The sequence below is a fragment of the Fukomys damarensis genome, unplaced genomic scaffold (assembly GCF_012274545.1).
Source record: "Fukomys damarensis isolate Sample0158 unplaced genomic scaffold, DMR_v1.0_HiC HiC_scaffold_13, whole genome shotgun sequence".
In the NCBI taxonomy this organism is placed as follows: domain Eukaryota; kingdom Metazoa; phylum Chordata; class Mammalia; order Rodentia; family Bathyergidae; genus Fukomys; species Fukomys damarensis.
Window position 1 is genome coordinate 160,812 of NW_022900925.1, and position 27,585 is coordinate 188,396.

The 27,585-nt window shown below is 43.9% G+C and overlaps 2 protein-coding genes and 1 pseudogene across 5 annotated transcripts in view; 2 read left to right on the plus strand and 1 right to left on the minus strand.

Moving 5' to 3' along the window:
* Positions 1 to 11,105, plus strand: part of Dhrs7b (dehydrogenase/reductase 7B) — a 46,327-nt gene extending 35,222 nt beyond the window's left edge. For 2 of the 3 annotated variants that reach the window (XM_010618175.1, XM_010618177.2), the window contains 4 exons: positions 4,326 to 4,542; positions 5,010 to 5,102; positions 8,475 to 8,627; positions 10,630 to 11,105. In XM_010618175.1, the coding sequence (XP_010616477.1) occupies positions 4,326 to 4,542; positions 5,010 to 5,102; positions 8,475 to 8,627; positions 10,630 to 10,835 (669 nt within the window). In that variant the 3' untranslated portion in view covers positions 10,836 to 11,105. The remainder of the gene's footprint in view (positions 1 to 4,325; positions 4,543 to 5,009; positions 5,103 to 8,474; positions 8,628 to 10,629) is intronic. The other variant, XM_010618176.1, reaches the window with a different exon arrangement.
* Positions 11,106 to 15,128: 4,023 nt separating this feature from the next.
* The window catches only part of Tmem11 (transmembrane protein 11), a 13,787-nt gene continuing 1,330 nt past the window's right edge, over positions 15,129 to 27,585 (minus strand). The window contains exons 1-2 of one of the 2 annotated variants that reach the window (XM_010618174.3): positions 22,239 to 22,320; positions 15,129 to 16,026 (exon numbers count right to left, since the gene is read on the minus strand). In XM_010618174.3, the coding sequence (XP_010616476.1) occupies positions 15,510 to 16,026; positions 22,239 to 22,240 (519 nt within the window). In that variant the 5' untranslated portion in view covers positions 22,241 to 22,320 and the 3' untranslated portion in view covers positions 15,129 to 15,509. Of the gene's footprint in view, positions 16,027 to 22,238; positions 22,321 to 27,585 lie in introns of those variants that run through there. The other variant, XM_010618173.3, reaches the window with a different exon arrangement.
* LOC104858061 lies at positions 20,228 to 21,446 on the plus strand (annotated as a pseudogene).

Genomic DNA, 27,585 nt, shown 5'->3' on the forward strand with positions numbered 1-27,585 from the left:
ATGCATTCATAATGGGGGTAACATTTACCCCTATCTCTACCCAAAACTTTTCTAACATACCCAACAAAAATTCTGTATGCATTAAACAATAACTGTCTCTACCCCAACGCCTGGAAACCTGTCTTCTACTTTCTGTCTCAAGGAATTTGCCAAATCTAGGGACCTCATATATTTGCCCCTCTGTGACTGGCTTATCTCACCTAGAGCAATGTCTTCGAATGCCATCTGTGCTCTACTGTATATCAGCATCTCCTTCCTTTTTAAGGCTGAATAAGATGCCATTGTATGTATATACTGTGTATTTGTCTACCCACACATCTGTCCATGAACATGACGAGTGTTTCTACTTTTTGGCTATTGTGAATAATCCTACTATGAACATTGTAAAAAATATTTGAGTTTCTGCTTCCAGTTTTTTGGAGAGGTTTTACTAGATCATATGGTAATTTTGTGTTTAACCTTTTAAAGAGCCACCACACTGTTTTCCACAACAGCTACACCACTTTGCATTCCCATCAGCAACACATAGGACTCCAGTTTTTCCATACTTGTTATTTTCTGGGTTTTTTTTGTCTGTTCTAAAACTATACCATTCTCCCAAGAGATGTGAAGTGATACCCCATTGTAGTTTGATTTTAATTTCCCTAATTACAAATGATGTTGAGCATCTTTTCATTTGCTAATTAGCCATTTACTTATCATTAGAAGTGTCTATTCAAGGCCTTCTAGAACTGTTTTGGGAGGTTTTGTTGTTTGGTACCTAAGATCGAACTCGGGACCTTATGCTTATGAAGCAGACAGAGGGACCACTGAGCTAAATCCCTGGCCCTGTAGAGTTTGTTAGTTAGCTCTTTTTGTTTACTATATATGCGAGTTTATTTTTACCTGAATATCCCAGTATACCTCCTAGGATATAATCTGTTTTTCTTTTTGTTAGTTAGCTCTTAATAGCTTTCATGGATTTGTTGAGTTTTCTATCAGTAGAATCATATCATCTGTAAACAGTTTTACTTCTTTGAGTTTAGGTGGCTTTTCTTTACCTTGTTTAACTGCTTAGAGCACTGTTGAATAGCAACAGTGAAAGCAGGTACCCTTGTCTTGTTCCTAACCTGAGCAGAAAGTGTTCAGTCTTTTACCATTGAATATGATGTTACGTCTGAGATTTACATGAACATCCTTTGCCATGTTGATGAATTTCCCCTCCATTCTTATTAAATGTTTTTATCTTGGAAGAATGATAGATGTCAAATCTCACTTCTATATCAATTATTGTGTATTTTCTTCTATCACTCTATTAATGCTATTACATTGCTGATTTTCTGATGTTGAACCATCCTTGCATTCCCTTTTAATAGACTGTTGAATTCAATTTGCTAGTATTTTGTTGGGGATTTTTGCTTCTAGATTCATAAGTGATATTGGTCTGTCATTTTCCTGTGATGTTTTTATCTAGCCTTGATATAAAAGTAATGTTGGGCTTGTAGAATGAATTAAGAAGAGCTTTTTCAGGCCAGGGATTTAGCTCAGAGGTTCCACCACCTGCCTTGCAAGTGCAAGTTCCTGAATTTGATCCCTATTACAAAAAAAAAAAAAAACTTTCTCCTCTTCAGCTTTTTGGAAGAATATTAGAAAGATGGATGTTTCTTCTCACAACAGGGATCAAACTCAGGACCATAATTATGCTTGCCAAGGCAGGTGCAGTGCTGCTGAGCTATATCCCTGGCCCGTTTCTTGAAGATTTGGTAGAATTCTTCTTTTTCTGGCTTCTTTGGTGATTATTTGATATTTTGTAGTGAACACTTTGATTCCCTTCTCATAGTCTTATATGTATATTTTGAGACAGGGTCTTTCTGTGTAGTCCAGGCTGGCCTTTAACTCACTGTGTAGCCCAGGCTGGCCTCAAACTCACAGTGATCCTCTTGCCTCAGCCTCCCAAGGGCTGGGATTACAGGTATGCACCACCATGCCTGGCTGGCATGGGTATTACATTTAATATTCTAAAGTTTGCAACACTGATTTAAATTTATGTCAACTTCAGTAGCATACAAAAACAATGCCCCCTCGTATGTAGCCCCCCCTTTCTGGTATTTATGTCACACAGATTAAATATTTCTATAGCGTTTGCCTGGTGACAAATTAATAATAATTTTTATTCATTTTTTTTGTACCAGCTATCAAACTCAGGCTTTTGTCTCTTTAATTATGTAAAACACAAAAAGATAGATTTATAAACCAAAATAATAATAGCTATTATAATTGCCCATGTATTACTAGAGATCTTTATTTTTTACTTTGACTTTGAGTTACTGTCCAGCTGCTTTTCATTTCAAACGTGAACAACTACCCAGAGAATTTTTTGCAGAACAGGTCTAATGACAGTGAACTCGCTCGGCTTTTATTTATCTGGAAATGCCGTAATTTGTCTCTCATTTTTGAAGGACAGTTGTATAGATGTTGACTTCTTGGTTGATAGTATTCTTTCATGACTTTGAATATATCAATCCACTGCCTTTTGGTCTTTAAAATTTCTAATGAGAAGTCATCTGATAATCTTAATCCCTTTTATGTGAAGAGTTGCTTCTCTCTTGGTTTTTTTCAAGATTCCCTTTGTCTTTCAGTAGTTTGATTATAATCTCAATGTGCTCTCTGAGTTTGTTCTACTTGGTGTTATGCTTCTTGGATATGTAGATTCATGTCTCTTATCAAATCTCAGAGATTTTTAGCCATTAAGATATTCTTTCTATCTCTCTCTGACTCTTTCCCTCTCCTTAAAAATCCACAGTGTCTGTTGGCCTGATTGATGGAGTGACATTTATCTTTTAGGCACACTATTTACTTTTCTTAATTATTTTTTTCTTTGTTCCTCAGATCTGATAATTTCATTTTTCTTTAAGTTCACTAATTCTTCATTGTGCTTATTTGCTTTTACTTGTATATCTATTTCACTTATTGTACTGTTCAGCTCCAGAATTTTTAATTTATATTCCCATCTCTTAATAGTTTCCTGTTTTTGTCCATGTCTCCCTTACTCTTTGAGCATAGTGAAGACAGTCTTTTTTTTTTTTTAAGTTTCTATTTGACGGTACTGGGAATTGAATCCAGAACCTTCACATGAGCTATATCCCAAGCCCTTTAAAAAAATTATTTTGAGACAGGATCTTACTCAGTTGCTCAGGTGGGACTTGAATCTGTAATCCTCTTGCCTCAATGTCCCAATGTGCTGAGATTACAGGTATGTGTCAGCACTTCAGGCTTTTTCATATCTTTGCCTAGTAAGTCCAGTATTTCTTTGAATATGTTTTTTAGAAATTTATTTGTATTTTTGAATGTCCATAAAACAGTCACAGATCTTTGAGTTAGAAGTTGCTTCCACTGCAAGCTGTAAGCTGCAGCAGCTGGTAGTACTTGAAACAATGCCAACCTGTGTTAGTGGAGCTGCTAGGCATCAGTAAGCTGATGGGTGAAACCTACCAAATTTACTTCAGTTTACCAGCCGACACTCCCCTGGAAGTTACAAGCATTCAGGCAAATCCCACTATTCCATAAGTATCCCTTCATAGTTTCTGTGAGTATATCTTTCTAAGTAGAGAAATGGATTCCTGGTGCTTCCTGCATGTTCTGCCATCTTCTCTGACTTTACCCCACTCATCTTCTTGGTCTCTTTTTACCTCACTTCTGTGGGGAAGCCCTCCAAATTACACTGCTCAATTACTTATTTCTTTAGTACCATGTGCTTCTCCATAGCATTCTTTCCAGTTACAGAACTAACCTGTCTTCTCCACTAGACTGTGTGCTTCAGCGGGACAGGAACCCTGTCTTATTTTCTGCTACATCCCAGTGCCAGGCACAGAGGAGATAATGTAAATAATGTTCCATAAATAAATGAGTACAAGTGACTTAGGCTGAGAAAGACAGCAACACACACACACACACACACACACACACACACACACACACACATGCACTGCTGCTTAAGGTAGGAACCGTGGACAACAGAGCAGCATGGGGAGCTGTAACTAATAGCTCCTGTGATGATCTACAGCAGACCATGCCATCCATGACCCTGGACTGGGCAGCTTACAGTCTGACTGATGAAGCTGAGAGCAGCCCCAGATCACCTCTTGTAAGATGCTGTCCTTTTCAGTTCAGGAGAAGTTTCCCAGGTAAGGTATGTGCACAACAGGCAGGAACCCTGTAGGCTGCATCTTTTGGGAAGAAGGTTGCTGCATCCTATGTCATTTCATGCCCAGAGGGCCATTCTCAGGACTCTGAAAAGCAGGGACACATTACTCAGCAAGTGCATTTGTGTGTGTTGTTTTGACCAGAAGCAGACACATAAGCCCTACACAGTGACCTTCGACCTCACAGACCCTGGGGCTGTCATGGCTGCAGGAGCTGAGATCCTGCAGTGCTTTGGCCATGTGGACATCCTCATCAATAATGCTGGTATTAGCTACCGTGGAGCAATTATAGACACCACAGTGGATGTGGACAAGAAGGTTATGGAGACAAACTACTTTGGCCCTGTTGCTTTAACAAAAGGTAACAATCTTGGGTTAAAAGAGAAAAGGCACTGATGTGTTAGCATTCTTTTTGTCTCAGTTGATTCCATTTTGGTTAGATCTTGCCAGTCCCTGTCTGCTGTTATACCGTGCAGGGATTATGGTCATTACAGTTGGGTGTTTTTTCCCCCACAGGCCTTTATCTATATTTTATGTGCATTATTCCCACACATTAGGGTCTCTGCAGTGCAGCCTCATTTGCACAGCATTGCTTGTATGTCTTTCCCATGATGTCTGCAAACTTGAACAATGTGGGGATGCTTTGATGCTGGCCACAAACATCAGTCCAGGGGACAGCCTCCCATAGAATAAAGGCACTGTACTGACCATTCTTACTTAGCTAGGCTGTTTATCGGCTCCCCCTGCCTCCTTCCCCCTCACCAAGGGGCTAACACCTCCTGTGGCTGGGAGAACAGTGCCATCTATGTCCCTGCATTCTCTCTTCAGTGCTCCTGCCATCGATGATCAAGAGGAGGCGAGGCCACATCGTCACCATCAGCAGTGTCCAGGGCAAAATTAGCATTCCTTTCCGATCAGCCTGTGAGTACTTGCTTCTCCCTCATCTAAAATGTTTTTATTTTTTTATTATAAAAATATGTTTACTTGCAATATTCATATGTTGAAGAAATACCCTTTACAGAATGTAAAGAAACCATAAAATGTGAATGGGATTTTCTAGAGTCCAGCTTTATCCTTACCCACTGTGACCTTGGGTAAAAATCCTCCCCTCTCTGTGCCCACCCTTGTTTTCAAATAAGAGACAGTCCCCCAAAATTAAATATACCAACTTGCTTTGCAGTTCATACGTTCCTTTCCACATAGGAGAGTAGCTATGCCACAATCTAATATGTCATTTCATCTGTCCCTCCACCTGTATGTCACACCAGCAAGCAAAAGAGTATAATCTTTGCTTTTTAAAAGATTTTAAAGGAAATTTCATAAATCATCTTAAGTCACTTGCTTTGCTGCAACTTCTGAAAGGAAAGACTTGGGATAGCCTCATCTGCTGTCACCACTCTCAAGGCCCAGACACAGCTCTGTCAGGAAGGAGGTGGGTGGCTAAGCTCTTTCAGAATTTTGAAAGGATAGTGACAGTTCAGTTTGATAATAAGATGTGACCAAATATCTGAGTAGAGGTTTATTCTTTTCCCTAAGATCTGAGTTCCTGCTCTGTCTGTTGGCTCTGGTCACATGTCTATGGACCTGAACTCACTCCCTAATTCCTTTCTTCTTCATGAGACTTAACGCTCATCAGAATGCTTCCCATTGCTAGTCAAAAAGATGAGGTGAGATCGCTGGAGATGTCCTCTATAAATTGAAAAGAGTTGTATCCATATTTATCTCTAAGGGTTCTGTTTTTTCATATTCAGTTTCAACCCTGCTCAAACAGGACAGCAACTTAAGCCTGCTCAAGGGGTTCAGAAAACAAAAACAAAAACAACTATATGAAATCACAAATGATAAAGCAACTAAGGTAAAATGTTAACAATAGGTAAATCAGAGTAAAGGACATACAGAGTTCTTTCAACCAAATTATTTCCACATTTTACTTTGGTTTAACCCCACTGGCTTTTACTTTCTTAACAGCCTGCTGACTTCAGTAGGTGCCATGATTGGTCTCATAGTATACAGCAGTGGTGGAGAACCTATGCCACATGTGCCACAACGGACTGTTTGTATCATTGAAAATTCTAAAAGGTTTTCCATCACTGCTGTATAGTAACCAGACTGAATGAGTGGCTATGCTTCCTGGGCAAGTGGGTTAACCCAGAATAGTAGCAGCCTCCTCACCTATTAAACCAAGGGAAGAGCCTCATCTCCTTCACACTGCTGCTGAGAAGCCATGTCAGATGATCAGTGCACAGAGGGGGCAGGTGTTGGTGACAGTGATGAGGCCTTGGGCCAGCTCATCCTAGCTAAGCACCTGAAGCCTGAGAGATCTGAGGAGACCCCATTCTTCATCCTCTGGGGTGGGCTGGCCCTGGAATCACAGCTGACAGGCATGTTCTCTCCACCCACCCATCCCCCACAACCAGCTGCTTCTGGGATTTGCTGTGACATTTTCCTGGCTTTCTCCCTTCCTGGTTTTTTGTTTTGTTTTATTTTGTTATTTTGGTACCAGGAATTGATCTCTGGACCTTGCACTTGCAAAGCAGGAGGAAGAATCACTGAGCTAAATCTCCTGCCCTCCCTTCTTGTTTTCTTGGCTAATGGGTGATGCCCTTTTTTTACTAAGACTAAAACATTTAGGACTCTGAACTGGAGGAAATTGATTTTCTGTGAAGATGTTGGTATATTTTCCAAGGACATTCCTTCAGAGTCCTTGTATCCCCTCACTTTTCACTTTTCTAAGCTGTTGCTGAGAAGCAGTGGTAATTCTGCCTCTTACAGGTAGAATAAGGTCTGTGGCTTTTCCAGATGAAAGTTATAGTGTAGAAGTTCACCAGGAGAAGTTTATAAGAAGCTAGGCATGGATTTTTGTGCACACATGTGTGCAAGGATCCTCACTCATAGCATGTTCTACAGTGACAAAAGCTGGAAATAGCCCTTGAGGTCCATTGATGAAACTAGTATTGTCACCTGGTAACCCCAGGGAAAGACTGAGCAGCCAGAGCCAGATGAAATGAGATAAGCTGAGACGTCGTTGTGGCAGGTCTGTAAGGCTGGCACGGAAAGAGGCTGTCCTACCTGTGCCAGGTGAAGAAAATTACTTGTAGGAACAATGGGGACAGTGTGAGCTCCTTCCTATAAGAAAAAAAAAAATTACTTCAGGAGAGCACTGAGTGAAGTATTTCAAGGACTAAAACAACCTATAACCTGGATTAATTTAACTCCTCAAATTATCTTCAAATTAGTTACTCAGAGTACAACACATAGAAAAAAATTCTCTCTTACCAAGAAGGAACAAAAAAATAATAACACAACACTTTCTTTTCAATGAACTAAGAGAAAAGACTACTATAAATGAAACAAACTGGCATATATATTAAAATACTTTTGAAACAGGAATAGGTAATATGGGGAATTATTTGAACTTCTCCCTATTTCCTACTTATATATCTTCTATTTTGTTCTTTATTTGTATATATATTTTTTCTCATATAAGAGAAATCACACATTTTAAAAAAAATACTATTTCTATGTAAAATCGTGTGTTTACACATAAAATAAAAAGTTTGAGAGGGCCAGGGATTTAGCTCAGCGGTTCGGTGGCCTGTTTTGCAAGCGCAAGGACCTGAGTTCAATCCCCGATACCAAAAAAAAAAAAAAAAAAAAGTTTAAGAAACAGCATTGGTCAACTCTGACATCAAAATTAGAAGGATTTTCACTTTTTCATTTTATTGTGTGTACTATTTTGAGTGTTACTTAGTAGGTGGTGTTTTTTAACTTTAAACTTGGAATATTTCAGACAAAAAAAAATGTTATAGGAACAGCATAAACAATTCCCATGGGACTAACATGTAGATTCCCCATTTAACCTTTTCCTTGTTTGCTTAGCATAGTGTGTGTGTGTGTGTGTGTGTGTGTGTGTGTGTGTGCGCACGCGCGCTCACGTGCATTTTCTTCCTAAGCCATGAGAGGGGGCTGAGCACAACGCTCCTTTCCTCCTTACTATTTCAGGGTTTTCTAAGAACAGGGGCATAGTGCACATCTCAAAACTAAGAATGAACATTGCTATAATGCTGTACTCTTGGTTTTTGTTTTGTTTTGTTTTTTTTGGTACCGGGGATTGAACTCGGGTCCTTGCACTTGCAAGGCAGGCCACCAAACCACTGAGCTAAATCCCCGGCCCATATAATGCTGTACTCTTAAACAGTAAAGCCAGGTTTTAGAGACAGTGAATAGAAATAAATAGGTAGGCTTTGGGCCTTGCCCACTACACTGCCTCACTGCCTCTTTCCGCTGTTGCAGACGCAGCCTCTAAGCACGCAACCCAGGCATTCTTTGACTGCCTGCGTGCCGAAATGGAACAGGATGACATCAAGGTGACTGTCATCAGCCCTGGCTACATCCGCACCAACCTCTCTGTAAATGCTGTCACCAGTGATGGGTCCAGATATGGAGGTGGGGCAGGGCTCTTTTTCTCCTATAAAAAGCTATTGGAAGGGAGGGGTGGTGGCACATGCCTGTAATCCCAGTACTTGGGAGGCTGAAGCAGAAGGATCACCAGAAGTTCAAGGCCAGCCTGAACTACATTGCAAGACCCTGTCTCCAAACAAAGCAAAGAAAGGAAAAGAGGGAGGGAGGCAGGCAGGCAGGCACACATGCAGGCAGGCATGCAGGCAGGCTATTGGACAGCCAGAGTGGGACATGCTTCTTTTACCTCAGTGATTTTTTGGTCATTTTCATTTGGAAGACAATTTTTTAAACTAAAAATCCTCACATAGGTGTTGGTTATAAATACAGACTGTTGCATAATCTCTACTTACTCCACTAAGAACCACTCAGCCTATGTTGAGGACTCTGGGGCATAGAAAGGAAGTCTTTCAGCTAAAGTGCCACCAAACTTCATCTAACCCATTCCCAAATCACAAGGTCCAAGAAGTATTGTTATGATCACGCCTAAGTGAATTAACCCCATGGCAAGTGGGAAGGTTTGACCTGAACAGTCCCTACCCATGTTATGACTGATTTCAGGCCTGGTCTTCCAGGAGAATCTGAATGTGGGGCAATAGTTTCAGTCTGAGCTGACCTGCAGTTGTCACTTATGGGCTGAACTTCTGGCCTATCCCATCCCAGTATGCAGACACAGGCTGTCTCAGGTCAGATGGCCCACAAGTGCCTCCCTGGGCTTGGAATAGGCCTGCCTGCCTGCCTCTGTACTACTGTCCTGCTCTGTCCTGCTGCTCTGGATGTGATCTCTGTGGGTCTTTGCATAAACCTACCCTGCTAGGCCTGAACCAAGACTGCCCTGTCCTGGTTGGCATCTGCTCTCTCATACAACAAGTCTCACCATAGCAGAAGCCACACAGAGTCAAGAGCCAGACAGCTTCATACCTATTTATCCCTGGAAGATAGATACTGCTTTAAAAATTCTGTCTCTGGCATTTAAAAATAAGCAACAATTGAAATTCCCCATTCTTCTGCAATGGCACATGAGAACAAACCCAGTGGGGGAGTTTGGGCAGTCTGTACAGCTTACAGATGGTTTCACATGGCATATTCCAGTGGCCTATCTCCTGCACCTGCTTAGTGTTCCTACTTTGCCAGCAAAGTGTCAGATCACTAGTGAAGAAGGAACATCAGTTCCTGTCCTACTCACACCTCCTAAACTCTCCCCGCTACCTCCTTCCCTCCAACACCTAAAGCAAACCATGGATTTCTTCCTATCTCATCCAGATAACATGACTTTGACAGCTAGGACATATTGATTTCCATGAGCTGGTCATGCATGTAAGGGTCAGACAGTCCTCCCCATCTCTCATCTGGTACCTGAAGCTAAGCCATCCCAGACAAATTACATGTGTAACATCACTTAATCATGGACTGTTCAAAGATGCAAAAATTTCCCAGGTCAGGAAGCTCCTTCTCAGATGTGTGAAACCTTACTTGAGCTGGCCTACCACTTTCACCATAGACCACCAGGCTGTCTTGGGTCAAATCACCAGATGTACTTACTTTGGTTCCAAGCAGAGTGGGACCTCCAGTCCTCACCCTGTATCTCCCTTACCCCCACTTACCTACTTTGAACTGTGAATGCTTCCTCAGAACATAAAATCATCAGGGCTTGGCACTGTGGCACACATCTATAATCCTAGGACTCTGGGAGGCTCAGGAAGGACAATCACAAGCTGAAAATGAACCTGAACCTGGCCATCTTAGCAAGACTCTGTCTCAAAAGTCTAAAAATTTAAAAAGGGCTGGGGATATAACTAAGTGGAAAAACCCTGATTTCAATTTCCAGCACTGGGGATGGGTGAGGGTTAGAATAACAGATGCTTCTGCTTCCTGGCAGATTAGGAAGAGCTCCCTGGTAGTGAGTGCAGCAAGCTGACCTAAAACCCATGTCAGCTCAGATCCTCAAGAGTGGGACCTCTGCTTCATGTGTTTCTTTTATTTATTTTAGCTATTGACAGGAACACAGCCCAGGGCCGAAGCCCTGCAGACGTGGCCCAGGATGTTCTTGCTGCTGTGGGGAAGAAAAACAAAGATGTGATCCTGGCTGACTGGGTGCCTTCCTTGGCCATTTATCTTCGCAGTCTGGCTCCTAGGCTCTATTTTAGCATCATGGCCTTCAGGGCCAGGAAGGAGCAGAAATCCAAGAACTCCTAATGTGGATCAGAGCTGGGGCTGAGAATCAACACCGTGTCTACAAGGGACAACTGCATTTGTTGAGACTTGAGTGGAGGTTTGCCTCACAGGTGGAAACACTGAAGAAACACTTCCCTGGCCTGGCCCCTGTCCCCAGAGAGTGGGAACCAAACCAGGCAACAAGTTTCTTCCCAAGGTGAGGGGTAAATGCATAAGGAATAAATATTGTGCAGGGTTTAAACTCTAAAACTACAAATTAAATGACTGGAACAGTAAGTCAGTCTTCAAGGACTAGAAGAACCATGTGTCCTTTGAATTCAGCCCCACCAACTCCTAGAAATGGCCTTAGTCTTGGAATCAAAAAATGCCCTGACATCACTGTTCTCATATTTGACTTATCCAAAAACATTTCCCTGATTATTTTGGCAGAGAGACAACCTCCAGTGCTTGAGGGTGAAGGGTATAGTTTCAGGAACTCGTTATTCATATTTTTTCCATGGCCCTGTGATGGCTCATTGAGCATAGAAGCCAAGCTAGTGTGGTTTATTGGGTATATCCCAAGTGATGTCAATTCTAGTACCAACAGCAGTTCCTCGTGTTCCTTGGGAGTCTCAGTGTGTCCATGCAGGATGTTAGGCACCCCTTCAAGCAAAAGATGAAGACAACAGTCAAATGGAGAGATCTCAATGGCCCTGGTACCCCAGAACACGAAGACCTGAGAGATGACTAAAACACCCCTAGTCTCCTGGTGGAAGAAGTACCTTAATAGGAACTAGTTGGAACATCTGCCTTTCTAGTTTGTTAAAAATATGTGTTTCACTGAGTAGGTCAACTTCATTTCTGAGGTTTTAGACATTTTTCCTATTACTGAAATTGAGTATTGGAATAGCAGTTCCATTATAGATGTCCCCAAATTGGAATAAAAATCACCTAGTCTTGGGCCGGGGATTTAGCTCAGTGGTTCCACTGCCTGCCTTGCAAGCGCAAGGACCCAAGTTCGATCCCCGGTACCAAAAAAAAATCACCTAGTCTTGGGCCGGGGATTTAGCTCAGTGGTTCCACTGCCTGCCTTGCAAGCGCAAGGACCCAAGTTCGATCCCCGGTACCAAAAAAAAATCACCTAGTCTTTGACATCTTGCACTGCATCCCAACTCTAGCCATGTCTTCTATTTTAAACAGCTGCCCCCAAAGGATTATAAAAATAGCCACGAGTCTAGGGTAAGGGAATTAGAGGCTTTCCAGTTTCCTGGGAGTAGGAGGACCTGTAGGTGATTAGATCTGCCCCAGGTCACGGAACTATATCCTGGAAAGATCCAGGAACCTCTTGTGAATTGCAAATACAAACGAGGGGTGCTGCTTCATTTTCCACATAATCATCCACACCTGTCCTGGCATGGGAGAAAGGGCTTCGAGTGTTCACAATAGATCCCAGCACCAGAGTCACTGGAGCCAAGGTGGTAGCAACTGTTCTAGACTTCTAGAGCTCCCTTCCAACCCCACCCCACCCCTAACCCAAGTTGAATGAGGATGCCCAGCACCAGCAGGCCTCCCAGTGCATGGCAGGAAAATGACTTCCTCCAAAAAGAACAGAACATCTCTCCATAGACACTTGTTGACTGGCACTTGCAGAAAGGCCTATATCCATCTGCTTGTCTGGTCAGCCACGACGGATACACTAGACTGCAAGCTTAGTGACAGCATACTCCATCCTCAAAGACAAGGAACATCACATGTATTTGTAGTGCTGGGGATAGAATCCAGGGCCTTGCACACCTATACACGTGTTCTACCACTGACCTACAGCCCCAGCACTTACCACCTAACATTTTAAAAACTTGCTAAGACTTACTTTAGAAATAGAATATAATTCAAACAGTATTTATAAAAATCTAACTAGATACAGCTCCTTGCCTAGAGGCTGAGCATAAGGCTTAAGAAGGTTGCTGACAAAGTATAGAGGTACAGAAGACACACGAGCACCAGACTGGTGATCTTTTTAGCCTCAAAGACAAGACCCAGAGGATCTGGGATCACCTTTGCTGCTCCTAGGTTGAGATAAGCCTGAATTGTCCCTGGAGAGAGCACTGGTTTGAACACATGGAACTTCCTGAGGCAGCCCTGGGACTGTTCTAACATGGATAGCAGCTGACAGCCTTCCTGTGGACAAGGCCTACCCAGTGTTCACCTGGACATTTCCTCCTTTGCGCCAGCTTAGCCATGACCTGGCCTCACCTCATGGCCTCTGAGCAACCATTTGTTCTTGGATTTTTCAAACCTGTGTTTAAGCAGTGGCCACCATGAGTAGCTGTGTTGCTATTGTTCATTTTACTATCCTTGAAGGTTAGCGATTTTTTGGCCCACTTTCCTCAAGTTCAGCTGGGAAGTATGAAAAGCATTTTTAATCAGTTCTTTATATATCTGATAAAGTTTAAAGACACTTTCCACCTTGCTTGTCAAGCCTTTTACTGTTTCCCTTGAGCCTGGGCAGCAGCAGGCCATCCTACATTTGCTGTCCAAGCTTGAGACTGAAAACTAAAACCAAGTAAGCTTTACCATCTAGACAGCAGCCCCTCCTGTGCTATGCTGAGGGGAAATGGTGAGTGCACAGCCTCCTTGGGGTCCCCAAGCTCATAATGATCCCCCTCTCTATCAGCAGGGACAACAGTGCTGAACCAAATGTGAAAACTGGAGGAGCAGAGGAGGCTGAGGAGATGGCGGAAAGAAAAGCTTATCAGGGTCTGCATCTCCACTTTTCCTGTGTGTCCCTTCACATAGGTCTTTCTCTCTCTCTCAGAAATTGGGGTAGGTGGTAAAAACTAGGCCAACTTACTAATTAGTTCCATGGCTGCTCCCTAAAATGTCTACATAGGACTCACTTTGGACTTCACATAGCAAGGCCTTTGCTTCCTCTCAGCATTTACTGAAAGCTCTTTCTGTAAAGCTCTATGGCACATCACAGACTGAGCTCGAGCCACTTCTCAGGGACCTTGCCACACCTTCAGGTCTGAGCAAAGGGTAGCAGGAAGGTGTAAAATGTTCTTCTGTGTCTTTTCCCATGGTCTTGCCTTAGGCACACCAGCCACTGCCCTCACCTGCCTGGCCAGGGCCCGCATAACTAAGATTGCACTTCAGGATCTGGGTTAGGACAAGTCACTTGTCACTTTGTTCAGTGTAGCCTGCAAAATGGTGAAGGATCCACCGTGTGCACCTGATTTCTATTTTGGACAAGAGCATCTGCTCATCTGATTTGCAATCCTAGGGCCTGTCATGTTCCCCTCTCCCCCTTGAAACTCGAGGTACAGAATGAGCACTGCCAGAGTAGGCACAGACCCAAATCTGGGTCTTTTTGTTACAAAAGCACCTACCATGCTGTGCTTGCCCAAGGGATGGGTGCCAATTCCAACTTATCCTGCACAATCGAAATGAGCCTGTTTGTTTTGGGTCTCTATGGCCAAGGCAGCTCCCTCTTTACCAATCTTCCTACCGGCCAAACACTGCTGTGTAAACATACTGTGCACCTCACACCATTCTGCCATCCAGCACTCAACTGAGCAGATGGTATTTCTAGGGCCCCTGGAACTAAATCAAATGTTCTTAAAACTTTTTTAAAGCTGTGGATCTCCCTAAAGATTTGCCATACACCACAGGTTAAGCACCCTGCAGTGTGGACTGGGCTTCCTGGATGGAGCCCTCATAACTGAGTGAAAGGTCAGTTTAGCTGACCTTAGACTTTTACACATTGCCCACCCCTCAGAACAGATGCTGGTGGCTCTCAGCAACAGGCAGCACTGAGGCCTCAGCCTTTGTGGAGGGACAATTCCTCGTGCATCCAAAGCTTTAGCTCTAAGCTAAGGGAGAAGCACAGGCCTCAGCTCCTATGAAATGGAACCTAGACTGTTTCTAGGGCTCTTCCCTCACTGGGGGCCGTGGGTCCACATCAAAAACAGCTTTTTAAAAACACAAATGTTAATTTCTGTGTCTTCCTAAATCAGACTGTCTGGAAGAGGGCTCTTGGGCCCCCAATTCCCAAGTGAACCCAAAGGGAGGCCCTGTGACCTCTAGGACTTACCTAATCCTACAATGCCCCTGAATAGCATGTCAGCAGCACTGGCCTTGGGAACAAGCCAGGGTGAGCCATGAGACCATGTCTGGGCAAGGTCTGGCAGCACGACTTCTGATCTAGGCATGTCATTGCTGCAAGTGGTGGCACCTGGCTACAGTGGGCAGGGTAATGTCCGCAGTGCCACACATCTCCATGTAGCAGCAGCTGCGGGCACAGGCATGGACAGAGAACAGCAGGATTGAAATTCTCTTAATTTTAATGGTCAATAGCTTCTGGTTGGCTCCGAATGGTACAGTTAAACAATATACTTAAAGACACCCTCCCCCCCCAAGCGCATTCACACACCCTCAGCAGCATTGGCTTCCATCCACAGTCCACTGCCTAGTTAAGATTTCCATAACCTCAAACGCCCTCTGGGGTTATGGAAATCCACATTTTTGTAATAAGCTGAAAAAACCCTTGGTACACCCATGATCTGTGTTCTTTTTTAAAAAATAACAAATATTAAACCAAACACCTTCCCAGGCTCCACTGCCGCATAGAGCAAAAAGTGTTACTGTGGCAAAAAAACCTCTGCGTCCTCTTGTCTCTTGCAGGCTGTGTGGTTCTGTTCCCCTCCCTATTCACTGCAGTCATACAGCATAGAGTTCGTAAATCTTCTTTACACAGTACACCAGGGCAGCCAGTGCTATCGTATTGTGCAGTCTCTTTCTGTGCAGGTCGTCCTTCCGGACCAGCACCACTGGGGTAGAAGAGGTGAGTGTGTGCAGGGGCAGTCGAGACAGTTTATAGGCATCATACTCCACTTGGTACTTGCAGCAAGGGTCAAACTGCCAGGAGATCCCATAGAGGGTGCAGCAGGTCAAGCTCAGCACTCCAGCGGGCAGGGAGATGTAGTGAGAGTAATCTAGGGGCAGTGCCAATGGGGTGAAGAGGCAAGCAGTGCCCGCCAGCACAGCCGTCTTATGCAGGCAGTTGCCCACAGTGATCCAGCGCGCCGTCTCATCACCGATTCGAGTGGGCTCGATGACAATGTATTTGTACTGGGCTTCCAGGGCCTGCTCCAGCTCGTACTCAAACTGGTCCTGGGCATTCTCACCATTGTAGATCTCATGCACGATGTAGCAGTCTGTGGCCGACAAGGTCACCCTTTGGTGGGTAGAAAGAGAGAGGGGAAGTTAGACCAAGAAGGACTTCACAGTGTTTCCTAAGGTGCTGAAAAAGGCGAGGGCTCATCCCTGAGGCACACCTCACATGTTTATCTACTTTAGAACTCAACACACGAGATAATCAGATTGTTTTTCCCTGAAAGAATAAAATAGTAAAAGAGGAAAGGCACAGGAAAAGGAGAACAGAGAGTTTAAGATGAGCTAGGCATGAAGCCCACTGTGACATCCTGTTAGGCCTGCATCTAAGAATGGGCCCACAGTAGAACAATTTCAGCACAAATGTCATGGACATGAATACAAAAGAAGCACAGGTCAGCAGCTCAGAAACTGCTCTTGGCACATCAGGGTATCTGCAGGAGGATGTTCTTCCATGGAAACCCACAGACCCTGCAACAGATGATGCCAAACACTCTGTCCTTCATTTGAATCAAAAGTGGTTATCTTTGGCCCATAGAACAAAAGGTAAAAAGGGACAGTTTCACCTTGGGGGCCTGAAAACCAACTCTGGTTTATCTGAAAGAACAGTCCACAGTGCAGTTCACCAGCTCCTCATCTCTGTGGTAAGGACCACAGGAGAGGAAAAGTAGCCTCCTTGTGCTCACAGAAGTGGCTCACAGCTTTTATGGGTATTATGTTGAATTATGTGGAGTTTCTCAAACACAGCCCAAATGACAGCACCAGCATGACCCTGCAAGCAGAGGAAAAGCCGCTCTCATACTTGTGAGGACACTATTCACAGGGACCCACCTCAAAGGTCCAATCTGATTCCCAACTTCCCCTGGCACCAGGGTTTATGAACATGACCCTGGCTAAGTGAGGAGGAAACCTGAGCTCCACGGAAGGCTCAGTTCTGCATCACAGCCAGTCAACAGTGGACCTCACCCCCAGGCGCATGTTAGGTAGGGTAGAGGCTCAGTGTCATCTCTCCTGTCCAGACTTTCTAAGGCAGAATCTTGTCACACCTGAGCTAGGCAGACCTAAATACTGGGCTGCACATTCCACTTTCCTGTGGCCTGTTTCAGCAGATCCCGGTCTTTTTTAACCTCCATATTGTCATGCAACATTGAGTACTGCTCCTGGCTCTGTTGTCTACTCATCTTTAAGGAAGCCGCCTTTATCCCAGCCTCACTGAGACTCTGCTAAGCACAACACTAGAGATGGGATCAAGCTATTTAACAAAGGCTAGTCAGACCCGCCACAATGATGAGACCCCAGGGACCTGGTAATCATCATTCCCTCCACCCAAGTCCATACCCCTCCAACTATAGAGCTCTGACTGTCTACTGGGCCCACACAAGGGCCAATGTGACCATCTACTATAGCTGATTGTCCTTGCCAAAAAAAGCTCCTTCAGTGGCCAATAAGAAGTACAGCCCAAGTGCCCAGAGGCAAAAGATCTGACCTGTCTGTTTTGTCCCGTCACCTATATACCAAGTAGCCATGGAGAAGAAAGTTACAGGGAGCTAGGCTCAGAGCTGCCTGATCACTCACCATGACATGCTAGTAACAAGTGTAGACACTTCAAACAAGGTTCCCCAAAAACCCTCCCAATTCAGGCACAGGAAATTCTGGTCCTCCTTCAAAGAAATGACATGGGGGATGGGGTGCAGTGGAAGTCAGAGTGGAGAGGGCAAACTTCAAGGGAAAAAAAAAACTATCAAGGCCAGGGATTTAGCTCAGTGGCACTGTGTCTGCCTCGCAAGTTCAAGGTCCTGAGTTCAATCCTCAGTACCAAAAAAAAGAAAAAAAACTGCCAAAGAGCCCAACAGACCAGACTCCTTCCAGCTGTCACTTCTGGGCAGGGTTTGGCACTTTATTTTACTCATTTTTGGTACTGGGGATGGAACCCAGGCCCTCACACATGCTAATCAAGTGCTCTAACACTTAACTACACCCCCAGCCAAGGTTCAGCACTTTAAAACTGACTGAGGAAGCAGATAAGCAACCCTTAGAGGTAGTTTTACTCCAGCTAGATGAACAACTGATTAATATTCTTACATGGTCAAAAATGAAAGTCAAAAATAGGCTGTGCTCCCAAGTGCACAGGGAGATCCCACTCTCAAGTGGGTGCCCTTTCATAAAAGGCCCTGACTTGACTCAAGCAAAGAGAAATCTGAAGCCTAAAGAGTAACTAATTAAGCAGGGCTAAGGCAGAGCCTCCTAATTAAATCATAGTCCCTGATTAAATTGTGCACTGGGGAGAAATCTGCTCCCTCAGAAGCCTCAACATGGGATGTAGCCAACCAGCCTGTGACACAACCTGCCAGTCCTCACACAGGAAGCTGATAAACTGAACCATAAAAGCAAGGGTTTTCCTTTATTATTCTGTGAAGTTTCCCTGTTTGCAGAAAATTCAGAAAAGAGGTGAAGGAAAGGCCACCATAGCTGTTTCTCCTAGCATAATTCAGCATTCTAAAAGCCACCCAGAACAAACAAAAAACAAACCTGAGGCATGGTTTCACTCCAGCAGTAAAATGTAATCACACAGAAATTAAGTCAGAACTAAGAGGGTGACTGTGCCCCCATGTATGGGAGGGGCAGGGGTTCTACCCTATAGATATCCTTGTGGCCTCAATGCCATTAGCCAAGAGGCCAGAGAACATGAGATTGGAAGAGTTAAACCATGCACCCATCTGTGAAATCAAAAAGAAATTAAGCCAGTTGTATGTCCTATCTACTTTCAAAGTGAGCCCAGAGACATATGGCGGTGGATCACCAGCAAGTGTTTATCCCAGTGGAACCCTCAAAGCAAATGATGGTACCAAGTTAGGATTAAAAAATATTCTTGCCAAATCCCTAATCCACCCTAGTATTATGTTCTCTGCCCAGCAGGCCAGCAGCCATTCTTAATTCAAAAAATGCTGTTTGTTCAGTTAAAGACTATCTAGTTCAATCAGCACCTATAACAGCCCATTATGGAAGCATAGTAGTGGACAGATGTCAACTCCCAAGACCTGTGACACTCTCCAGCTCCCTCTGCAAGCCCATGAAGGGATCTACTGTCAATCAGGCATGGCCAACAAGGCTATTTCCTGCCATTTGTCAAGCAGATTAGCAGGTGTGTGCTTGAGTCCCAACATGCCTGAAAGTAAGAGGCCAGCCAGCCTGCTTCTGCCTTGTTTCTGTTATGAGGTGCCCCACCCCACAGCACAGGCATAACAGAGAGCATTTACTGGGTCAGTAAGGCACTCCCAAGGTCACTGAGGTTCAGTCAACTGGGGCTTACGCAGCCTCTGCCTTTGGCTACAGAAGTCTTATGACCACTACATACTAGCCAGCATGTGCAGACACAAGTGTGCACACCCAATACATACATCCTAAGAGACATGAGCTTCCCCTCTGCCTTCCAAGCATAGCCCTAGTGTCTCCCTGTGGGCAGCTCAGCCCACTCTCCTTCATTTAGGCATACATGGGACTTAGACTTAACCCAGTGAGCCACCATCTAAAATCAAGCACAGCCACTGGAAGAAACCCAGGTGCTTCACACCGAGGCAATTTCTCAGTCAGCCCATGGGCTGCCATGTACACCTGCCCAAAGCTCAGACTCACTAAGTCTGTGGTGAAGCCATTTTTTAGCATTTAATGGACAGGATAAAATTGAAGTCTAGAGAAGCAGATTGCTGAAATGCCTTATGATGTATATAAGGAAGAAGGTGTAAAGGTTCAAACCCAAATCAGACAAACAAACAAGAGGATATCTCTGTTGGAGTCCACCAGGTCAGACCAAGCATTCAGCAACCAGTAGGTATTAAAGGGCTCAGGTCTATACTGCTAATATGGACTCTCAACTCATCTACTTCAGAAACTGGTAGCTAAGCTCCCTGAGAGAGAGAGACAAATCCAGCCACCTCCCAACTACCCCAATACCTACCCTCAATGGCTGGCTTCTGTTTCTGTGTCAAATGTGACCTGGCTAAGAAACCAGTTGGACAGCTGCCTTGAATTATCAGAGCATTACCAGCTGACCCCCAATTTCTAAGGCCACAGATAGGCCTTAGAACCTGACAGCCTGAATTGACAATGTGAAACAGAAAGAAAAGGGCTAAGGGTGTAGGGGGAGTGGGAAGGGTAGGGGAAAGGAAATAAGGGAAAAGAAAAAAAAAATGAGGAAATGAAAAAATGGAATTAAAGTATTTGTAAATAGGGAAGGTGAAAGGTACAAGATCCCAATGATGAATGTGACTGTACTGTATACCTAAAATGTACCAATAAACTCAATGAGGGAAAAAAAAAAAACTGACAGCCTGACCTCTGGTACATGGAAGATGTTTTTTTTAAGAGCAATACTAGAGCTGCCATCTTGCGTCCTGCGTGTGTACTCCTAATCAGAGCTGGTCTACCCAAGACCTTCTGAGCGCCAGCCCTAGTCCCCTGAGCTGCCCCATAACCGCTCCGACAAGATGGAAGAAACAATCACGAACCAGGAAAAGCTTGCCAAACTGCAGGCATAAGTGTGCATTGGTGGAAAAGGAACCACTGACAGGAAGAAGGTGGATCACAGAACAGCTATAGCAGATGATAAAAAAACTTCAGTTCTCATTAAAGAATTTAGGGGTAAACAATATATCTGGTATTGAAGAGGTGAACAGTGGTCCACTTCAACAACCCAAAAGTTCAGGCATCTCTGGCAACAAACACTTTCACCTTTACATACTGGCCATGCTGAGAGAAAACAGCTGACAGAAATGCTACCCAGTATCTTGAACCAGCTTGGTGCAGATGTCTAACTAGTTTAAGGTGACTGGCTGAAGCTCTGCCCAAACAATCTGTGGATAGAAAAGCACCATTTGCTACTGGAGAGGATGATGATGATGAACTTCCAGATCTTGTGGAGAATTTTAATGAGGTTTCTAAGAATGAGGCAAACTGAATTGAGTCAGCTTCTGAAGAAGATAAAACTTGGAAGAAGTTACTGGGAACTGCTATTTTATATTATGACTGCTTTTTAAAATTGTTTCTGTTCATGGATCTGATAAATCTAGATGTCTAATATTTTTAAGCCCAAGCCTCTTGGACACTGCAGCTCTTTTCAGTATTTGCTTACGTACGATTCATTCTTTGAAGCCAAATAAAGCTGAGGAAGCCTGGGAATAAAGTTTGAAATAAAGATTAATAAAAATTTAAAAAATAAAAGCAATACAACATGATGGCACATGCTACTGGAGTGTTTGAAGGTAGAAGAATCATAAGTTTGAGCTCAGCTGGGGAAACTCAGTGAGATCCTCACTCAATATTTTAAAATACACATATGAAATAGGCCTGGGAACACAGCTCAATGGTACTGACCCTAGATTTGATCCTCAGTACCAGGAGAGGGGGGAAAAAGGCAACACAGGCTAGGTATCCCTTATGCAAATGCTGAAGTAAAAAAAAGTTTGGATTAAAAAAAAAATTTATGCCAGGGATTTAGTTCAGTGGTTCTACCGCCTGCCTCGCAAGCACAATGACCCAAGTTCGATTCCCATTACCAAAAAAAAAAAAAAAGTTTGGGTTTTGCTGGGTGTGGTGGCACATGCCTGTAAAGAATCTAGTTAAAAAAAAAAAAAGAATCATCAAGTTGTGGCATGCTTATTATGTTTCATAAAACTTTTGGTATAGTTAATATATAATTTCTTAAAAACAAAGACAGGTATATGGGGAAAATATCAAAGATGCTATGCACAAAAAGATAAAATATCATCATGTGGTGGTGACCTCTATAAAGTTTTTCTTCTCACTTTTTTTGTTTTAAAGAAAGTAAAAGAGGAGGGAAGAGAAAAGAGGGAAGGAAAGAAAAAAAGTGCTTCTTTTTAATGGAAAAAACAACTGTAAAATTTTCTTAAGAAAAACTCTCATTCAACAACTGGTATTTCTTGGGGTAAAAAGAGCCAAAAAGAAGAGGCTGCCACTTCCTGCTCTGGAATCGTCTCAGTAAACATGGAGAAGGCCCAGGGCACCAGCACTTCCTCACTGCTAACCAGAGGCTCTCAAGGCTGAAGTGTACTGGTCTCATATTGCTGCAGTTCTTCCAGAGAAGCAGAGAAAAGTCCACTTCCCCGTTTCACTCGAGCAAGCACTGGCCACCCCAAGTTTCCATCATTCTTTTTCATCTTGCTAGACCCAGAAAAACCCTATCTATATGTATTGGCTTTAAGGCCCAATTTCCCAGAGTGGGACCCTGGGCACTTAGGCAGGATTTAAGTGTGAGCTTACATTTAAAATACAAAGGGATGACTGGTCTCCTTGAAAGCAAAAAACTTGTTTTCCTCACAGAAGGCCCAACAATGGGCCTGAATATAACAGGCTTCCAAAGACACTGGTGGAAGAGAAAAAGAAAAACAATGATGGTAATTAAGAGAACTGGTGCCTGAAAAATTAAAGTAGGTCCATGTCAGGTCCACTTCATAAATATGTGGTATGAGGTGCTGGACTGTACCATCCCTGCCCCAAGGTCCCAGAAATCCATTTGTGGCTTAACCAGGCATGGCTTCCTCAAGCCCCTAAAGAAAGCAGAAAGATTAATTAGTCAAATCCTATGCCACTGATTTAATGGTCAGTGCAGACAAAGAGGCACAAGTATTTAGGCCCAAATATTGAGGGCGGTTCCAAACAGTCCAAGGAACTCTCACAGGGCACCTGAGGCTTTCAACCATCTCAGAGACAACTATGTACAGGAGGTCACTCTCCTCCTCTGTGGTCTAGTAACCGAAAAGCTCTTCTGCCTGAGGAATAAGAACACAGAGGGCCAAGTATAGCATCAAGAGGCCTGGGATCAAGTGGCCTCTGGCTTAATTACTAGCTTTGTGTCCACAAGCAAAGCACCTCGCTACCTGGAGCAGTTTTCTCATGTCAAGTGGGGCCAAAGGCCCTGCCTCTCCCACAACACTGTGGTGACACCAGAGTCTGAGCCAGGTACACAAATCAAAGGGGACAAGAGTAAAGCACCACCCAGTGTAAGGCACCTGTGGCTATTTAAATTTATTATTTTCAATCAGATTAGATTTTTAAATGCAGCCCCTCAGACACACTAACCACATTTCAAACACCCAATAGCCACATGAGACTCATAGCTACCCTGATGCACAGCAGAGACATAGAAAGTGTTCTGCACAGCCCTGTTCAACTGTCAGAGGACTCCTCAGTTGTTACTGGTTTTTCCCAACAACCCTCTGCTGATAAAACTACTGCTGGCACCAGGAAAGAACAGGGTAGCACTGGGAAATTCCAGTGTGCTTGCCCCTGGAGCACTTTCCACCTCCACCCACAACCCCTCAGCTCACAGAGAAAGACATGCCCAGCCCAGGCTGAGGCAGAGTTTTGTCCTCTTGGCCTCAACCACCCCTCCCTCCTCCCTGGACAGAGCATAAGGCTTTCCCTCCTCAGAAAGGTAGGTACCCACTGGAATGTGGCCTGAATGAACCATAGAGGCACAAATCAATGCAAATAGAATGCAAACTGGAATGCCTGAATGAATTAAAACAAAAACAAACAACAACAACAACAACAATCTCTGAAGCAAATAACAAGGTATATTAATCCCAAAGAGGCTGAACCACTGCAGATCCTAACCTAAGCAGCCTTCTAGCACTACAATGTGCAGCACAGCCATGGGTGACACCATTCTTCACTACCTGAGGAGAAGAGGTCAGCCCAAATAACTACACATTGACAGACTTGGGTGCAAACCCTGTGTCTGCTCACTTCTTCCAGACAGGAGGAAAGAAAAACTTCCACCACACATAAAAGCTAGAAATTAAATACCCTAAACCCCTAAGTCCCCAGTTTTAAAAGGGAAGAATCCAATCAGTCACCCTAGGAACACAAGCCAAACTGCCCACCTGGCTGGTGAACTGTCTGTTCTGCTGGACTGGGCAACAAATCCCACACTGACCATCTGGACCTTGTCCATCTGTGTACATATAAAACACAGCCCTCTAAGGTGACAAGAAGGATACAGAAGTGACCCCAAAGTAATCTCATAGAACTAACAAATGCTGAGGCAGATGGCTGAAGAGTCTGGGGGTAGGGAAGGCAGTAGAAAACTATCTATATGTGAAGCTGAAACCCAGGCTGCCCTGCATCATGCTCAGACAGATCAAATATATCTTCTTCACATGACATGTATTCAGAGGGCTATCCTCACATTCCAACAATCATGGAAAAGAACTAAGAGATGCTCAGAGACCCTGGGAGAGCAGTACCAAGCAGCCCAAGTTAAGAGAGGTGGGGGGTCTGTAAGCTGGTCCAAGCTGGCACACGGGCAGCAGAACACAGATACCTGCTCTGTACTTTCCTAGATGTGCAAGTGTGCCTCAAAGACGCCGGCAGGACAAGTGGCAATCTGTATGATGTGCTCGCTGCTAGTATGCTGGATTCTGGACAAGAATTCAAGTAACAGCTCAGAGCCTGATTCTCTTCATTACAAATACAGTCGAGTCCCTAGATTTAATGGAGTTGAGAGAAAAATCAACATGCAAGCAGCTATTAGTTTGCCATTCCCACCCCTCCTATTTTAGTCTAGACCAGCACTGCCACACTTTCTGCAGTGATGGAAATGTTCTCTATCTGTGCTGTCCAATACAGTAGCCATTAGCCAAAAGTGGCTACAGAGAACCTGAAATGTGGCTGGTTCGGACTGAGAAGCTGAATGTTGCACTGTATTTAATTTTAATTAATTTAAATATATTTGGTTCCAGGCGTATATGGTGCCATACAGTAGCATATGCCAATGATCCCAGCACTCAGGAGGCTGAAGCAGAAGGATAGCTGTGAGTTCAAGATCAGCATAGCAAAAAGAACTGCATAGCAAGACCCTATCTCAAAAAAAAAAATGTAATTATCACATGGCTACTAAATTGCTATGATAATTCAGACATTTAGCTCTAATCCCAGAGCTGTTTCTAAATTCAAGAACCAAGTAAAACAAGAACCTATCTACTATATATTGTGAGCAGACAGTGCAGCATAGGCACTGTCTTTTTAAGTTTTTAAATGTAAAGCATGCTCCACCGTCTGCAGCCATTGACAATTCTGGCAGGTTTGTGAAAATGTTGCTCTGCTCTGCTCCATCCCTGTCCCAGACCAGAGGCTTTCTTTAGTTTTAGCATAAAGCAGATGCCAACCAAGTGTGAGCAACTCAGGAAAGTGCTCCTAACAGTGGAGCTGAAATCTGAGTTAGTCTGAATGTGACATGGAACAAAGTCATTTAGGAGCCATAAACAGCCTACTTCAGTCATGAAGTCCAATAATAAACTTGGGCCTCATAATCTATGGTGCTGGGCTATCAATTAATACAGCTCTTTCCACTCAGTCATGCCACCAACTGAGTAGGAATGGAGGTATGCCCAGGAGTCAGCTCACAGGCCAGGGGCAAGTTGTGTTTCCATGTCCTGCCCAGCTAGGGAAGGTTTTAGGGAAGATGGGCTTAAACAAACAACTCTGCCCATAGTACTTGGCTAGGGCCTTTCAGCAAAGTGGGAGGGGGAAGTTTAACCTCTAGCCACACCATGTTATCTGGAAAGAAAGCAGCTGGTGACTCTAAAACTACAAAACCAGACAGCTCATTCCTGGCTGACACAACTTCTGCATATGTGAATAAAGACTTTCAGTTGACTTCCAAAGGCTGCAACCAGAACACGTACAGGGATCAGGCCAGTTAACTGAAATGACTCTGCCAGGTGAGGTACATCGAACTAGAAAAAAGCACTTGCCCAGATAAAAGACAGTCAATCAATATACAGCTTTGCAGGGTCTTTTATGTGAAATCTGTTGGCAACTAATTTCAATTCTCTTAAAGTCTTAGTGAGAGGGATGGAGGTGCAGCTCAGTGGTAGAGCACTTGGGTAGCATGCACAAATTGTGGGTTCTCAACACTGCAAACAACACGGAGGCTCAGCAAGGATGGGATTCAGCCCACAAACTGGTTGGCAACTCTTGAATTAACATTTGCCTCAAGTCAAAGGAAAAATAATCCCCAGTTTTTTTCTCAGATCCATAAAAGCTTAATGGCAAGACTTCTATAATGTTTGGGTTTTAGTATTTTGTTCTGGAATTGAACCCAGGGCCTTTGCATGGAGCTACATCCCCAATACTTTTTAAAATATTTTAATCTTTAACATTTTTTTTAAAACCTTGGGATAGGCTTTTATTAAATCAGTGAGGCTGGTCTCAAATCAAACTTTCCATCCATCTGCCTCAGTCTATCAAGAGTGCTAGGGGCTGGGGATTTAGCTCAGTGGTTCCACCACCAGCCCCACAAGCGCAAGATCTGAGTTCCATCCCCAGTACCAAAAGAAAACAAAAACCAAAAAAGCAAAAAACAACCAAAAGAGCTGGGTCTGCATGTGTGCATCAACATGCTCATACACCTGCACCATGTTTGAGTTATCCCTATTTGGCCCTTTCAGTTGTTTTTATCCAGTGAAGGACACCTTTCCCTCTGATGCTTGGTTTTCTAAGCTGTTGATTCCCTATTACTGCACAATCAATGATTATGATAAAAAATCTTGAAAGTGCTGGGTTTAAACGACATCTGGAAACCACAGAGCTAATTTTTTGTCTATTTATTTTTTTATTTTTTGAGAAAGGATCTCACCATGTAGTTTAGGCTGGCTTTGAACTCACTATGTAGCCTAGGCTGGTCTCGAACTCGGGATGATCCTCCTGCCTCTCTAACTCCAAGTGATGGAATTACAGACATGGGCCACCATGCCCGTGGTGCACTGGGGAGATGTAATTTCTTTTAATGGTCTCTAAGAAATTCCTTTTGGGAATTAGACAAACTCTGCCACTGCTCTTCCAAGGAAGAGGAAATGCAGAGGGACAGGGTTGGATAGCTGTACGCTTAAAGATAAAATGTAAGCTATCATAATTACCAAATAGGATAAATCTTCTGGGCTGGGAAAGCCAGGTGCAGGGGCAATAGCAATGAAAATGGGGTGGAATCAGAGGAAAGAACAACCCAGAGGAGGTAAGTTCTGTTTGACAACCCTTCCCGAAATAACTAAAAAAAAGCAAAGCCAAAACTTTCCTTTCTTCTGAACTCTTCTATGTCAAACAGCAAAACGGACAGGGCAATTTAACCCGTAGTGGCTCTACAGACACATACCTCTCTCCCAAATTACTAGTGTTTAAACAGGTTCTAGCAGTTTGTACTAACAACAGACGCTTTCCAGAAGCAAAACTTACAACTTCAACACTAGAACCACTCTGGAAGCAACAAGCTCTTAGCACCCTAATCACAACACTAGGACCACAGTGGAAGCAACAAGCTCTTAGCACCCTAATCACACTAGGAAAGGTCACCGTAAAGGACTTCCTAGGCAGATGCGCTTGCACAGAACTCTCAAGTCACAGGGATCGGATCTCCCCTCTCGAAAGCGGTTAGACCTCGACCGGGTGGCAAACTTATTAGGGAGGGCCAGGCCTCAAGGCAAACGTGCGCATCCTCACAGCCAGCAAAACCTTCCCCTCTTTTCCTCCTTACCACCTCTGGGGCCCGGCCGCGGCCGAGATGACCACGTGCGTGACACAGCGGGGCGGGAGCTAGAACGGCGCTCCG